Source organism: Homarus americanus, unplaced genomic scaffold, assembly GCF_018991925.1.
Source record: "Homarus americanus isolate GMGI-L3 unplaced genomic scaffold, GMGI_Hamer_2.0 scaffold48016, whole genome shotgun sequence".
Taxonomy (NCBI): Eukaryota; Metazoa; Arthropoda; class Malacostraca; order Decapoda; family Nephropidae; genus Homarus; species Homarus americanus.
Genome location: NW_024755055.1, coordinates 935,844 through 950,821, shown reverse-complemented (window position 1 = coordinate 950,821; position 14,978 = coordinate 935,844). Strand labels below are relative to the sequence as shown.

At 43.8% G+C, this 14,978-nt stretch overlaps 1 protein-coding gene across 1 annotated transcript; it reads right to left on the bottom strand.

Moving 5' to 3' along the window:
• Positions 1-1,945: 1,945 nt before the first annotated feature.
• On the bottom strand, positions 1,946-7,071 carry LOC121856191 (protein piccolo-like). The gene is made up of 3 exons (XM_042351535.1): positions 7,040-7,071; positions 3,464-3,913; positions 1,946-2,267 (listed from the first exon to the last, which is right to left on the bottom strand). Exons 1-3 carry the CDS (start codon positions 7,069-7,071, stop codon positions 1,946-1,948), a joined length of 804 nt encoding a protein of 267 aa, XP_042207469.1.
• Between the last annotated feature and the right edge of the window lie 7,907 nt (positions 7,072-14,978).

Sequence of the window (14,978 nt, the reverse complement as noted above, 5' to 3'; positions counted from 1 at the left end):
ACTTTACATTACCTAACTCACCTAACCCACACCTAACCTTACCTTACCCACCTTACCTTACCTAACCTACCTTACGTTACCTACCTTACCTAACTTAATCTTTCCTAACCTTACCTAACCTAAACCTTACTCCACCTTACCTAACCTAACCTAACCTTACCTTACCTTACCTTACCTAACCTTACCTTACCTAACCTTACCTTACCTAACCTAACCTAACCTTACCTTACCTTACCTTACCTTACCTAACCTAACCTAACCTAAACCTGTTTGCCTAAAGATAAAACATAAAATAACTTCCATGCCATTAAAATTAATTTGTGATGTGTACCTTAATTAGACACATTTACTAAACACGGGTTACAGTACAGAATGATTTACTAAACACGGGTTACAGAACAGAATGATTTACTAAACACGGGTTACAGAACAGAATGACTTACTAAACACGGGTTACAGTACAGAATGATTTACTAAACACGGGTTACAGTACAGAATGATTTACTAAACACGGGTTACAGTACAGAATGATTTACTAAACACGGGTTACAGTACAGAATGATTTACTAAACACGGGTTACAGTACAGAATGATTTACTAAACACGGGTTACAGTACAGAATGATTTACTAAACACGGGTTACAGTACAGAATGACCTAAGAGATTCTGTAACTTAATTTTTGTTTCCTGTAATACATTTTGTTATGATGCTGATGGCGAGTTTGTTAATACGGCTCGTAAGTTAAGATTAAATTAGCATTATTATTATTGAGGGTTTTGTTAAATTGGTCTTTTGTTAATTTGTGAGTGAACGTTATGAATAGTGAGTTAGTTTAGGCTTATATTCTGGGCTAGTTAGTCAACCTAGTGCTTAATATTTCCTGACTTGTCTGATTATGTTTTTAGGGATTGAGGGATGTGTTTTGGGGCCAGTTACAACGTCACTCTTTAGTTATAAGCTGACACATCATTTAGGTGCTTTAGATGTCTGTACTGTACGTGTTGTTGTTGGGGTCACACATAACACGTCCCCAACACGTCACACAACATACAGTCGTCCACACTATACTGTTCCTATAGGTCACTGTCACGTTTCCTTCACTCACCTGTACCCTAAGACTGGCTATAGATGGTTGAAGATCCTATGTTATTTACCCTTGAGAAAGCCTTTATCATCTCCTGTGTTATTTAGGAGGGAAGGGAAGGGAAGGAGGTGGGAGAAGGGAAGGAAGGAGAGGGGAGGGCCGAGGCTGCATGCATTTTTGAGTAGTGTGTGTGTGTGTGTGTGTGTGTGTGTGTGTGTGTGTGTGTGTGTGTGTGTGTGTGTGTGTGTGTGTGTGTGTGTGTGTGTGTGTGTGTGTGTGTGTGTGTGTGTGGAGATGGGCTGTTAACCACCACCCAGGCTTTTAGTCGCCTTTTATGACGTGCAGGGATATGGTTGGGGGTGTGTTCTTTATGGTGTGGCTCTAAAAATTCCCTCCTTACTGTCATAAATAAAAGACTGACCCACTGTACCCTGTTGACATCAAATTTAGTAGCACAGCTCAGTGATACTCTTAAGATAGATAAGAAATAGGTACAAGGTGATGTAGTTGTCACTTAGGGTAATCTGTAAGTCTTGGCCATGAGACAAGTGTATTTTTCCAAGTGGTTTGTTTAGTTAGTCGAGACAAGTACAGTATGTAGCGCCAAATTTCACCCCGACATCACAAAGAGTTTACAAGGATGGAGCGGGGCGGAACTTAACAAATAAGGAGGTCATGCGAGGCCAAGTGGTCAGGTCAGGTGTGTGATGAGAGGTAAACAAGGGCGGTGGTAAGAGGCTCTACCTACTGGGGGAGGGAACAATGGTCGCGTACCTTGACAGGGCATCATTTTCCCGGTTCTCCTGGATATACTGGGGGGAGGGGGGGGGATTCCTCAGACCTGGAGCACTGGGTAATGTTCAGGGCTTTTGTGGACCTGGTTTTTGTGGACCTGGCTTTTGTGGACCTGGCTTTTGTGGACCTGACTTTTGTGGACCTGGCTTTTGTGGACCTGGCTTTTGTGGACCTGACTTTTGTGGACCTGACTTTTGTGGACCTGGCTTTTGTGGACCTGACTTGACTGGACTTTTGTGGACCTGGCTTTTGTGGACCTGACTTTTGTGGACCTGGACCTTTTGTGGACCTGGCTTTTGTGGACCTGACTTTTGTGGACCTGGCTTTTGTGGACCTGGCTTTTGTGGACCTGGCTTTTGTGGACCTGACTTTTGTGGGGTTGATATACTGACCTTTTTGGGGGGTTTACTCTGAGGTTATGTGTTGATGATGAGATAGGCTGAACTTTTGTGTGTGGCTGTTATGTAAAAACTCTTGTTAGTTTATGTACACAACTTTTAGGGGATATCGACTTTTTTGTGAGGTTTTACGGCATTTTTGTCTGTTATTAAAAGTAAACATAAGTCTCATTACTAAACGGTAAGATTATGTCAGTTTTTTTTTCTACTATATAAAACTAGAGTCATAAAGTTTGTGATCTTATACACACACACACACACACACACACACACACACACACACACACACACACACACACACACACACACACACACACCTCTTAATTTCAAACTAAATGTAAATGTTGTAGGTCATAACTCTGGAGAGGCTGTGGTGATGACTGCTTTAGGAGCCTGGTTGAGTCTTTTCTTCCCTGGTGAGGCTTAATGGGGAGTCTGTCAAGGCTCAAGAGGTCTGTGATTGGTTGAGTCTGAGGTGACGCTACCTCCTGTCAGATGGTTCAGTGTCCCTAGTGTCAGTGTTAGATTCTCGACCATCTGGAGACTGAGGCAATGACAGGAGCCTTATGATGGAAGGTAGATGAGGATAAAGACTCACTGGTGGACCATAGTTAAGGGTAGGGTATGATGGTGGGTTAAGACTCACTCCAGGACCATGGTGGTGAAGATCCTGTAGGAGTGTAGGTCCTTCGGCAGGTATTCAAGGAGACACTATGGTCCTCCTACCTTGTGAGGTGTGGAAGAGAGAAGGTAGAGAAGACTCCTCACTCCTCCAATATGTATTTGAGAGAGAGAGAGAGAGAGAGGAGGTGAGTGTGGGGAAGGGTGTGTGTGTGTGTGTGTGGGAGAGGTGTGTGTATGTATGGGGGGAGAGGTGTGTGTGTATGTATGGGGGGGAGGGTATGTATGTATGTGGGTGCGTGTATGGGGGGCGGAGTGTGAAGGGTAGGGTGTGTGGTGGAGTTTGTTGACATTTTGCCAGATGTTAACTCTTTGCTGTACTTCATCTCAGCTCGACCATCAGGTAGAGGTAATTAAGTCAACCGAGTCAACAGATTGATTCGCACTTATTAAACGCTAAAGATGGGAGGTGATACGAGTCATTTCTAGAGCTGTAAATTATCGTATACAGTGTCTCACAAACGTCTAAGTAGTATCGTAAACTGTATTGGGTAAATTGTTCACCTGAAATAGTTGTGATCTTGAAACTTGACAGCGACATCATCTTGAGACTTGACAGGAATATTATCTTGAAACTTGACAGGGACATTATCTTGAAACTTGACAGGGACATTATCTTGAGACTTGACAGGGACATTATCTTGAAACTTGACAGGGACATTATCTTGAAACTTGACAGGAATATTATCTTGAAACTTGACAGGGATATTATCTTGAAACTTAACAGGGACATTATCTTGAAACTTGACAGGAACATTATCTTGAAACTTGACAGGGACATTATCTTGAAACTTGACAGGGACATTATCTTGAAACTTGACAGGGACATTATCTTGAAACTTGACAGGGACATTATCTTGAAACTTGACAGGGACATTATCTTGAAAATTGACAGGGACATTATCTTGAAACTTGACAGGGATATTATCTTGAAACTTGACAGGGACATTATGCCTTCAAGAATGGTCGAAATATACAGACGTTCACATCTTAAGTAAATGGAAAAATATGGACCTCAATTTTCATGGGAGTCTTAAGTAAAATGAGGTTAGGTTAGATTAGGTTAGGTTAGGTTAGGTTAGGTTAGGGTGTTTAATCATTATGTAAAATAATCAGGGATTCCCAAACGTCATTCCTGAGATCCATTCCCCTTCTCTCCCTCTCCTTCCCTCCTTCGCTCCCTCACTCACTCACTCACTCATTCTCCTCCCTTCGTTCTCCTTCCCTCCTTCGCTCCCTCACTCACTCACTCATTCTCCTCCCTTCCTTCTCCTTCCCTCCTTCGCTCCCTCACTCACTCCTCATTCTCCCCACCTCCTTCCTTCTCCTTCCCTCCCTCTCCTCCTCAATTTCTCCTCCCTTCCCTCTCCTTCCCCTCCTCACTCCTTTCTCACTCACTCCCATTCTCCTCCTTCCCTCCTCTCCTTCCTTTACTCTTCCACTCATCCCCCCCTTCTCTCTCTCTCTCCAACGTATCTAGTAAACAAGGACATATGCAAACTCTAGGCCAAAGATACCAATAGTTCTCAGGGCTCTTGAGGTTGATTTAAGTAGAGACTTTAGTTTAGGTTTGGTTTGGTTTAGTTTGGTTTGGTTAGAGTTTGGTTAGGTTAGGTTTGGTTGGGTTGGGTTTGGTTTGGTTAGGTTTGGTTTGGTTAGGTTGGGTTTGGTTTGGTTTGGTTGGGTTTGGTTTGGTTTGGTTTGGTTAGGTTAGGTTTGGTTCGGTTTGGTTGGGTTTGGTTAGGTTAGGTTTGGTTGGGTTTGGTTGGGTTAGGTTTGGTTGGGTTGGGTTTGGTTTGGTTTAGGATGGGTTTGGTTTGGTTTGGTTTGGTTTGGTTTGGTTGGGTTTGGGTTTGGTTTGGTTTGGTTTACTTTGGTTGGGTTGGGTTTGGTTTGGTTTGGTTGGGTTGGGTTTGGTTGGGTTTGCCCGGTTTGGTTAGGTTTGGTTTGGTTTTGGTTTGGTTAGGTTGGTCTGGTTTGGTTTAGGTTTGGTTAGGTTTGGTTAGGTTTGGTTTGGTTAGGTTTGGTTGGGTTAGGTTTTGGTTTGGTTGGGTTTGGTTTGGTTGGGTTTGGTTTTGGTTAGGTTAGGTTGGGTTTGGTTGGGTTTGGTTTGGTTTTGGTTTGGTTTGGTTGGGTTAGGTTTGGTTTGGTTTGGTTGGAGTTAGGTTTGGTTAGGTTTGGTTTTGGTTGGGTTTGGTTTGGTTTGGTTGGTTGGGTTTGGTTGGTTGTCTGGTTTGGTTGGGTTTGGTTGGGTTTGGTTAGGTTTGGTTTGGTTAGGTTTGGTTAGGTTAGGTTTGGTTTGGTTTGGTTTGGTTTTGTTAGGTTAGGTTAGGTTTGGTTAGGTTTGGTTAGGTTAGGTTTGGTTTGGTTACTGTGCCTCTGTAATCCATTATCCATCCTGAGCCATACGTGATGGATGACCTTATGTGGGTATAGAAATGGATGATATGGTTGAATGATGGATGAGGGGTTAATGTGTAGGTAGGTGGGTGATGGGTTTAAGGTGAGGTGGTGGGTGAGGTGGGGTGAGGTGAGGTGAGGTGAGGTGAGGTGAGTGTGGTTGGGGTGAGTGTGGTTGGGGTGAGTGTGGTTGGGGGCACTACGGTAATGGCTCAGGGGTGATGATATGTCCGTGTTAGAAAGGTACAGTAGAGTGTAGTCATTACGGCGGGTTGAACCTAGCCATTCACCCCATAAATAGGGCGCCGCCATCTTGTGACCCCATCCCACCCCACCTCACCCTACCCCATCCCACCCCACCTCACCCCATCCCACCCCACCCCACCCCATCGCCGGTTATCTCATGAATGGAATATCTTGAATGGACTCTCGACACACACGTATTCGCTATATTTTATTTGTATAAGTTATGTTCATTGTTCCTGCCGTAGCTTCTGCTGGCCTCCGGGAGACAACTAGAGTCCTTGGTGTAACGTTCTATGTTGAGGATAACTTGAGAACGTGAGTGATTTTCCTCGGGGTGAAAACAGATGGCTCGTTCAACTTGGTGATATACTGTATACGTTTTGGGTAAAGCTTGTAAGAGGTTTTCCACACACGCAGCGGCCCGCCAGCCAAACATGGAGACTGTCGCCCACAAGAGGGTGTTGATGATTATCGTTGCTGTTGCGGCCGCCAGTTATCTTGTTTATCTGAGTCATGAGTTGTAAATCTTATACAGCCTTGCCACCAACATATTATCCGAGTTAGAATACACAAGTGTCGGCTGGGAACGAGGGGGTCATTGAGCTGTTACGCTGTTCTCTCTCTCTACAAGGAGTTGGTGAAATGCAGTGAAAGCAGAGATTGTGTCGCAGCTCCTCCAGGTCTGGGGTACTTTGTCGAAGGTTGTATAAGGGTCAAGCTAGGTCTCGTGGTTACAACAGTGGCGGAGTAAAAAAAAGTGAAATTAAAGATCTTCAAGTTTATTATAAGTGAAGAGGACTTTGTTTGTGTTGTGAGAGTGAGTATTGGTCAACAAACGATGCTGAGTGTAAGTGAAAGTAAGATTAATTAAAGTGAAGGATTTAGTTTTGAAAAATAAATGGTGAGCGAAGATTTAGATTTAATTCTTGCGTCGATCTGTTATGGGTTGAGGTAGTGATACATTTATAAGGAATTAATGTCAGCGAGAGGGTATATAATGATCGCTCACACCTCCACACATGTGACGAGTGAGTTTATATAAGGTAATGCTCGTATCATCATAATGCTTGCTAAATGTAATAATACTTCGGCTTATTTATATCCTGCTGGTGCCATCACGTCCACCATCACCACTTAACGAGCTGCCGCCGTAATGGTTTGTGGACTAGGTTGCTGTCTCGTGTGCCGCAGACTTTGAAGAAGAAGAAAAAAATCGATTATGTATTCTGCGACCGTGTGAGCCTCGTCTATACCCTGCATGGAGCTGCTACCGGCTAGGACCAGTATGCATGGGTCTGCTCTGCTGCCGATTTGTTATTATCTTCGCCTATCAATATCCTCTGCACTGTGGTTATTACGAGAGACAGCTGACTTCCCTCCCTGGCTGTCCACCGAGCACTATTTCTCTTATCATTCGTGGCTGGCCTGACCGACCTTGATGTCAGTAATGTTAGGGCTGTGGACATGCTGACAGGCCATTCATTTATTCTTATCCCCAAGATGTTATCACTGGCTATTGTTTTAAACTCGCTCTGTCTTTTTGTTTACCTGTTTAATCTATTGTTAGCAATCACCTCGACGTGTTTACATAAGTGTTATATTTAGGACCTTTGCCTTGATGGAGATATAAACAATGCTAAGATATTGTTTGTGATTTTGTGATGCATTTTTTTCTACACTTCTACAGTATCAGACGCCGTATATATTGTTAACTACCCCCAGGACAGCTAATGGGAGATGTAACCTAGTAACACACACACACAGCCAGAGTGAATGGGTGGTGTTGTCGAAGTTCTGCCAGTCACCTTTTTTGTGTGTCGTTGTTTTGGTGCTGTTGCTAAGGTGTTGCTGTGGTCGTGCCGGATGATTACACTAGATTCAGAGTGAAAGTTATGGAGGCAGCCTGGTTGTGGCCCTGGCTGGGGGAGGTGGTGGGGGGTTACAGACGATGCTCAAAGCCAACACCAGTGTGTAGGATGTTGGTGCAACACAGTGTGAGCGTCAGTAATAGTCACTAGAAATAGTGTAGACCTCCGGTACTGTGTGTGGGGGAGAGCCAGTGTTGCCAGGTGAAGGCTCCTCCAGCAGTGACCAGTAGGAGTTAGTTAGCGGCGCTAGTTGTGTCCCGTCAGTGTCCCTGATAACATACCTGTATGTGTCCCTCAACCCCGCTGTTAAAAATTATGTGGCTGCCCCGTGTGTACTGTCATAGACGATGGCAACTGTAAGGATTGCCACATCCCAACTTTGAGGACAAGTTGCCACAATTTCTTAACATGAATGACGACGTTATAGTTAGACTGCGTTTAACTGGTCATTTGTTTAACGTAAATGTTATGAGTTATAATATAACGATCACCGTCCTCGTGTTTACCTCACCATAAGGAAACGCTGTAAACATCTTGAGGTAGACTGTCGTGTCCCCCACAAGCTGCTCTTCCTTCATTCACCTTTACCACTAGCTGGTGCCCGGGACCCCAACCAGCTATGAATGGACACCTGTCTTAACGGACGGACAACTGAAGGCGATGGAGCGCACTGCCCCTAATAATTGTATTGTACCTCTGATGGGCCGCCAGGTCTGTGATCCTCCATAAAGGAAGTTCCTATATTAAATTCCCCAGTAACAGGAGACGTGAGGACGCTTCCTTTGACTCACATATGACGTTAAATTACAATAAGACTGGACGGCGCTTACAGATGCATTTTCTCCCTCCTTATGTTGGATAACGAAGCGTCCAAATATGTGTTAATGTTTGTTTTCTTACCCAACCAGTCACTCTCTCTCTCTCTCTCTCTCTCTCTCTCTCTCTCAGCTAGCACAAGTGAAAATTAACAGGCGATTATTCGTGGATCCAGACCATTGCACTGTCTGCTGGCGAGGTTCAATTTAATGGATTATAATGTTAATTACCGTAAACACCTGATTTTTACACATGCCTTTGTATTCAGCAGCAACAATAACAACATGAGTGAATAGTAGTAATAACAATTTAGAGTTTAATTCACAGTTACTATCAGAGTGTAATGGATCTTGGATAACTAATGTGCTAAAAAAAAAAAAATGTTCGGTGTTCTCTTTGAAATGCATTGATTCTAGACCACCCGTGAATCATGCGAGGTCAGAACAGCGGCTCAGTGTGGGTCTGGCGATGGACACACACTTTATCGATTACTAGAGAACTTCGCCACGGTCACATTTCCTCGCTACAAGGAACGGGTACGATCAATGCTCACTCAGGCGTGTCTGACGGAGAGAGAATAAAATTTCCTCCAGTACGGATCTTAGGTTGGTGCTCGTTAACTGAGAATATCTTTTTGCCATTTTTATTATAGTGAGACCTTAAATAACGGTGACTTATATATAAAGATTTGACTAGATTTTTTTTTCATTGAGTTTAATATCATTGCCTTGTCTACATGTCTTCTTTTCTATTCTATTATTAATTATCTTGATCTAGATGATAACATTCCCCAGTGTACAGTTCTTAATTTAACTGTCTATCATGGCCACTGTAAGCAAACATCACCATATATATATACAGTAAGTAAATTAAGTGTATTTCTCATAAGTACATTGAGGTTTGGAGTTTTTATTAGTTACCGTCGGTTGGGGGATTATATGGTATGCCCGCTGTATGCCTTGATGCCTTGATGCCTTGGCAGGGGTGATGGGTAGCGTCACTAGCGAGGCGCAGAATGGGTCGGTACTGTAGACTCGTTTAATATTCCTAAAGCTCGCCGGGCGGCCGATGAATTGGACTCGCAGAAATTGTATCGTTGCTCTGATCGTTCTCACTGAGTACTCCCGCTGTGTACTGCTTTGTTGTGGGCAGGAGGAGTTAGTGATATACAAGACATTGGTTGTACTTGCTCCTCAGACCACCTAACCGAACCTAACCAAAACAAGGTCGATTCTCTTGGGGTCTTCCATTTTGGCGGGAACAGTTTTCACTTTGCGCGCCAAAAGTTGATTTTTCAGTGGTTGCAATCTGAACTTTGTGTGTGTGTGTGTGTGTGTGTGTGTGTGTGTGTGTGTGTGTGTGTGTGTGTGTGTGAGGAGTACTGTTGGATTTTAGGGTTGAATCACTGGCCACACACACACACACACACACACCTGTACAACTCTCATCCCTTCCCATAAAAAAAATTATCTACGGTCCCTGTGTTCGTCATTCCTGACTTGACTGATGGAAATTCTATCAAGCACAAGGAAGAGGGATTTTTTTTAAGGTTACTATAAATTGTCATGGCGCCTCTCTCCTTCACCTTAACCTAACCTAACCCCAGCCACCACACACACACACCAAAACAAGTTGATCTCATAACACGTTGCTTCTCGAGAATAATTTATAAGACGTGGATAATTACCTTGGCTCATACTGATAGCTCTCTTTGCTGCCTCGATGTTATGCTATTTAATTCTGCTTTTATATTATGGATAATTTTCTGGATAATTGATGTAGTGAGCCTCATGGACATCCTTCAATTATAGGGTTGGGTAGGATACGGTAGGTTTGGTTAGGTTAGGGAAGGTTAAGTTAGGTTAGGTTAGGTGAGGTTAGGTTAGGTGAGGTTAGGTGAGGTGAGGTGAGGTTAGGTTAGGTGAGGTGAGGTGAGGTGAGGTTAGGTGACCTTTCCTGCTCTAACCAAACTAGCGAACCTAACCTAACCTAACCGGGCCAGTTGGACGTGTTCTCACCGTCACCCGGGTAAGGCAAGAGGTAACTTAAGATACAATACAAATCATTAAACAACGAGGTACTGACCTGCTTGTAACTCTTGGCTGAAAATAACTGTTGAAAGAACTGATTATGGCGGTAGACTGGTGTATATATTTACTTATATTTACTGGTGTGATAGAGAGCGTAATGTGTACCTGTGGAGCCACTTTTTTACCTGTAGTAGATTACCCAAATAACAGGTAGTGTGAGGGAGGGCTACAGGTGTATACAGGTAGCTACTGAATCACTCTGCTACCCTCCTGTGTGTGTGTTGTGTTTTGGTGCGGTTAGTGTCGTAACCATGGCAGTGAGAACGTCTCGACGTGCATTCGTGCCTGATTCAGGCCAGGCCAGGCCAGGCTGCTGCCAGGAAGCCAGGCCAGGCCAGGCCAGGCCTAGTCAGGCTGTAGCTGCCAGGTTGAAGCTGCCAGGTTATGCAACGACTGGCCAGGCCAGGCCAGGCCAGGCCAGGCCAGGATCCAGGCAAGGCCAGGCCAGCAAGGCTAGCCAGGCCAGGCCAGGGGCAGTCCAAGCCAGGCCAGGCCAGATCAGGCCAGGCTCCAGGCCAGGCAAGGCTGCCAGGCTAGGCCAGGCTGATTAGGCTAGCCAGGCCAAGTTGAGCCAGGCCTGGCTGCCAGGCTAGGCTAGGTTAAGTTAGGTTAGGCTAGGTTAAGTTAGGTTAGGTGAAATTTTACATAGGCTCTTTGATATTAATTACAGAAGGTAAATTTAACAAAGTAATTATATGATTTCCTGTTAACTAGTTATTATAAGAATCGTATACTCGGTACAAGTGCGATTATATATGGGATGATTATACTAATTATATAGCCCCATGGTGTGGTTGTTGTCGCCCGGACCTATAATACAGTGTGTGAGTGTGTGTGTGTGTGTGTGTGTGGAGCATAGTGAAAATAAACCAGGCGTCGTCTGCATATCTGTCTGGTGGTGGCTTTAGCTTACTGGTAAATATTTAGTTGAGAACATCACTGACCTGGTGGTGAAGTGTGTTAGTTAGTTAGTTGAGAGAGACATTACTGACTTAGAGGTAAAGTGTGTTAGCCTAAAAGCTATTAGTTTGTGTGTGTGTGTGTGAGTGAGTGAGTGAGTGAGTGAGTGTGTGTGTGTGTGTGTGTGTTCCACTTGATCCACCAGTGAGGCCCTGTGCACGTCTGACGCTCACCTCACATCAAACAACATTCCTACCACATGACTGTAAATTTAAGACAATATATATATTTCTCCTTCATCCTGAGTGTAAAAAAAAAATCCCTGCAAGGAATTGTGTAATCCTTTATAACTTGAGGTGTAGACACGTGGTAATGGATTCTTGTCCTAACCTAACCTAACCTTATGATAACAAGACGCATTTTAATTTTTTTTATAGAATACAGTGGGGTATGCTATAACGAACGTAATTGGTTCCAGAACCTCGTTCGTTATAGCATTCGTTCGTTATAGGATTAATCCGTTCCAGGCCCCCAAATACAACCACTTAACACTGAAAAAATTCTGTGGAAAATGTAAAAAATAAGGTACTTTATCTTACCTTAGTGTTATTCAGCATGCAGGTACCCCTAAACACTGGCACATCACTATCACTTCCACTGGGAGTCTTGGCTTTAAGGTCCTCAAACAATTGTTTAGCCTTCTCACAAATTATAGCTTCACTAATGTTACCACCTGCCATTTCTTTCTCCTTTATCCACACTAAGAGTAAATTTTCCATCTCTTCAATCACATTACACCTTGCTTTGCTAAGTCTAAAGATTCCCTTAGCCACTTGCACAGTTTTTAACTCCTCTTTATTCTTCAAAATCGTACATATAGTCGATTTAGCCATCCCATACATCACTAAGTTTCGCAATGCTTCTTCCATTCTCACGTTTCTTTATAATTTCTTTCTTAGTTTCAAGGGTTATTAGCTTTCTCACTAGCTTTGGACGACTCATTGTTACAATTGTATACTTGTATAACAAAATAGTTATACAAATAACGCGAATTTCCACATTAAAAGACGAAATTTCAACAATAACAGTGGTGCACTGGCTACACAATGAGACAAAGATGGCGCCTGACGCTCTTGTTGTGGTCGCTGTACAACAATATTCATGCGCCAGGTGAAGTAGTCCCGTATTCATCCGCGTTCGTTGTAGGAGTTGCGTTCGTTATAGCTGGGGTATGCTATAACGAACGGATCCTACTACGAATATTCCTATAACGAACGGTTTTACCTATAAAATAGTGATAGTGATGTGCCAGTGTTTAGGGGTACCTGCATGCTGAATAACACTAAGGTAAGATAAAGTACCTTATTTTTTACATTTTCCACAGAATTTTTTCAGTGTTAAGTGGTTGTATTTGGGGGCCTGGAACGGATTAATCCTATAACGAACGAGGTTCTGGAACCAATTACGTTCGTTATAGGAATATTCGTAGTAGGATCCGTTCGTTATAGCATACCCCACTGTACTAATTTGTTATTATCGTCATGTTCTTCTGTATTTACATTAATTTCTTGTTTATTTTTTTTTTGGTCATATTTCCTTATTACTTAATTTATTCGTTTATGTTTGTCTTCTCTATTTGTTTGTCCAAGTCTGTGGTCCCTCTCCCTCCCTCCATACCCACTTATTTTCCCCCATCTTGAATCTTTACTTTTCGCCGAATTACATTTACATTTTAATGAACACCAGTTGTCTCGTACCATAGCCCAGAGTCAACATCCAAACACCAACTTGGAGTATTTGTTGACTCAAACTATTAAAATATACATATGTCTACTTAATACACTTTTAATACATATAAAGGGGCTTTATGACTACTTAATACGTGTATATTTGGGTTCGGTTCGGTATGGTTGGGTTAGGTTAGGTTCAGATACGCACAGTTAAATTGAGCTTGAGGTGTTAGGGGTTAAGCTGCCCTGTGTTGCAACGTTCACTCGAGCTATTTCAATCCCGTCTAGTCCCTACCCTTGTTAGTATTCTTGCTGGCCACTTAACACCTCGGCTTAAGTGACCCCCAGTACCTCTTACACCCACTTACCACTTTATTATTATTATTATTTGTACACATATACATATCCCTATTGCCATGTAAATTGATAATGAGCAATTAATTAGTTTACGCTGAAGTGTCATAATTAGGTGGTCAGCTGGAAGGGTGTGTTGTATCCAGCGAGCGGGAGACTTTAAGACCTTGTTGACGTCACTCTCCTTACTCTCCCTCCAACTATCTCCTCCGACATCCGACATTTACAAGCTCATAAACATTGTACTGGTGAGAGCTTGGTGAGGTTGGCGCGTGACCATGCAGATTATTGCGTTGATATTGTTTTTTTTTTCCTTTTTTCCATATCGAGGGAATAGAGACTGGGGTGTGGATGTTATTGAAATGTTCCTGGTTTTATATTCTAGTACCAATTGTTTCCTGGTTAATATTACCTAGTCCTTAGTTACCTGGTAGTGTTTAGTCCCCGTTTAGTTATAGTAGGTGCGGTGCTTATTGTCAGCCCCGCCCACTATTAGCCCCCACCTACCCACTTTTACCCTTCATTCGCCCACTGCCAGCCTTCATCCGCCCATTGTCAACCTCTATCCGCCCACTGCCAGCCCCAGCCTATCAGCCTTCATCCGCCCACTCTTAGCCTCCTCCCGCCCACTTTTAGCATCCGCCCGCCCACTTTTCGCCCCCCACCTTGCACCATCAGTACTAAGGTAGTAAGGAGCGCCTAATATCACGGCAGTTATCAGGGGGATGATGAGTTTGCACACGTGAGGTCTGTGTGTGTGGTGGGACGTGATCTTTGCATACAACATTGTCCACTACTACTACTACTTTTTTTTTTTTAAACGTGGCCTCCAGCCTCCCCCAATAGCCACACCTTCGCCACCATTTTATTACCTTAATATTAAATATCCTAATACATAAGTAGCTATCCTATCTGTGTTGAATTAGTTGAGTCAAGAGATCTGGCGCGTGCATCTGCGACTGTAGCCTCATAGTCAATATCTGCAGCAGTTGTCGGAGTAGGGGCAGAAGCTCTCGTTCCCCTGAGGCAGAGCAAAGCCGACCGAAGGAGAGAGAAAGACAGTCGACATCTCATCCAGGCTGTAACATAACTTCTGGGCTGCTGCTTCTGTTCGGAGATCAACTCCGCGAGTCTGGCGTAGAAACATCTTGCACTTGGTCCCATCCCACCCGAGGTTGTGAACACTAGAGGAGTGAAGCTGCCTTGATCAACGTTCTGAATTCTCTCCCCATATGCCCTTATTTTGTCGTTCTCGTTCCTCCTGTGTGCAGCATCGAGAGCTAGGTTACGGTGACATGCGGCCATGGGATCAAAAATCCTGATGTCGAAGAAAGCTCGCTGTCCCCGCGTCCAGAATCCTCGAGCACTGACGTCAATACGGGCTTCGTTAGATGTGTTTGAAGTCCTATGTTGGAAGATCTCACCATCCAAAGGAAGGAGGGTCGGTTCTACCATGACATCCCGGCAGATTTCCTTCAACATATTTGCTGTGAGGTCCCTTACTTCGTCATGCCTCATGCATATGAAGCCCCCTTTCTTGCACACCATGGCGTGATCGCCATCATAGGAAGAGCCACACACGCATTGGGAGGGCAACCCTTCTACTAGCCTACCG

Excerpts from the sequence above, each read along its gene's own strand:
- LOC121856191 (XM_042351535.1), bottom strand. The coding sequence starts at position 7,071 with ATGTCCACAGCCCTAACATTACTGACATCAAG. Across the intron at positions 3,914-7,039 it reads CTAACATTACTGACATCAAG|GCATAATGTCCCTGTCAAGT; the intron begins GTCGGTCAGGCC and ends CCATTCTTGAAG. Across the intron at positions 2,268-3,463 it reads CAAGATCACAACTATTTCAG|TATATCAACCCCACAAAAGT; the intron begins GTGAACAATTTA and ends CAAAAAGGTCAG.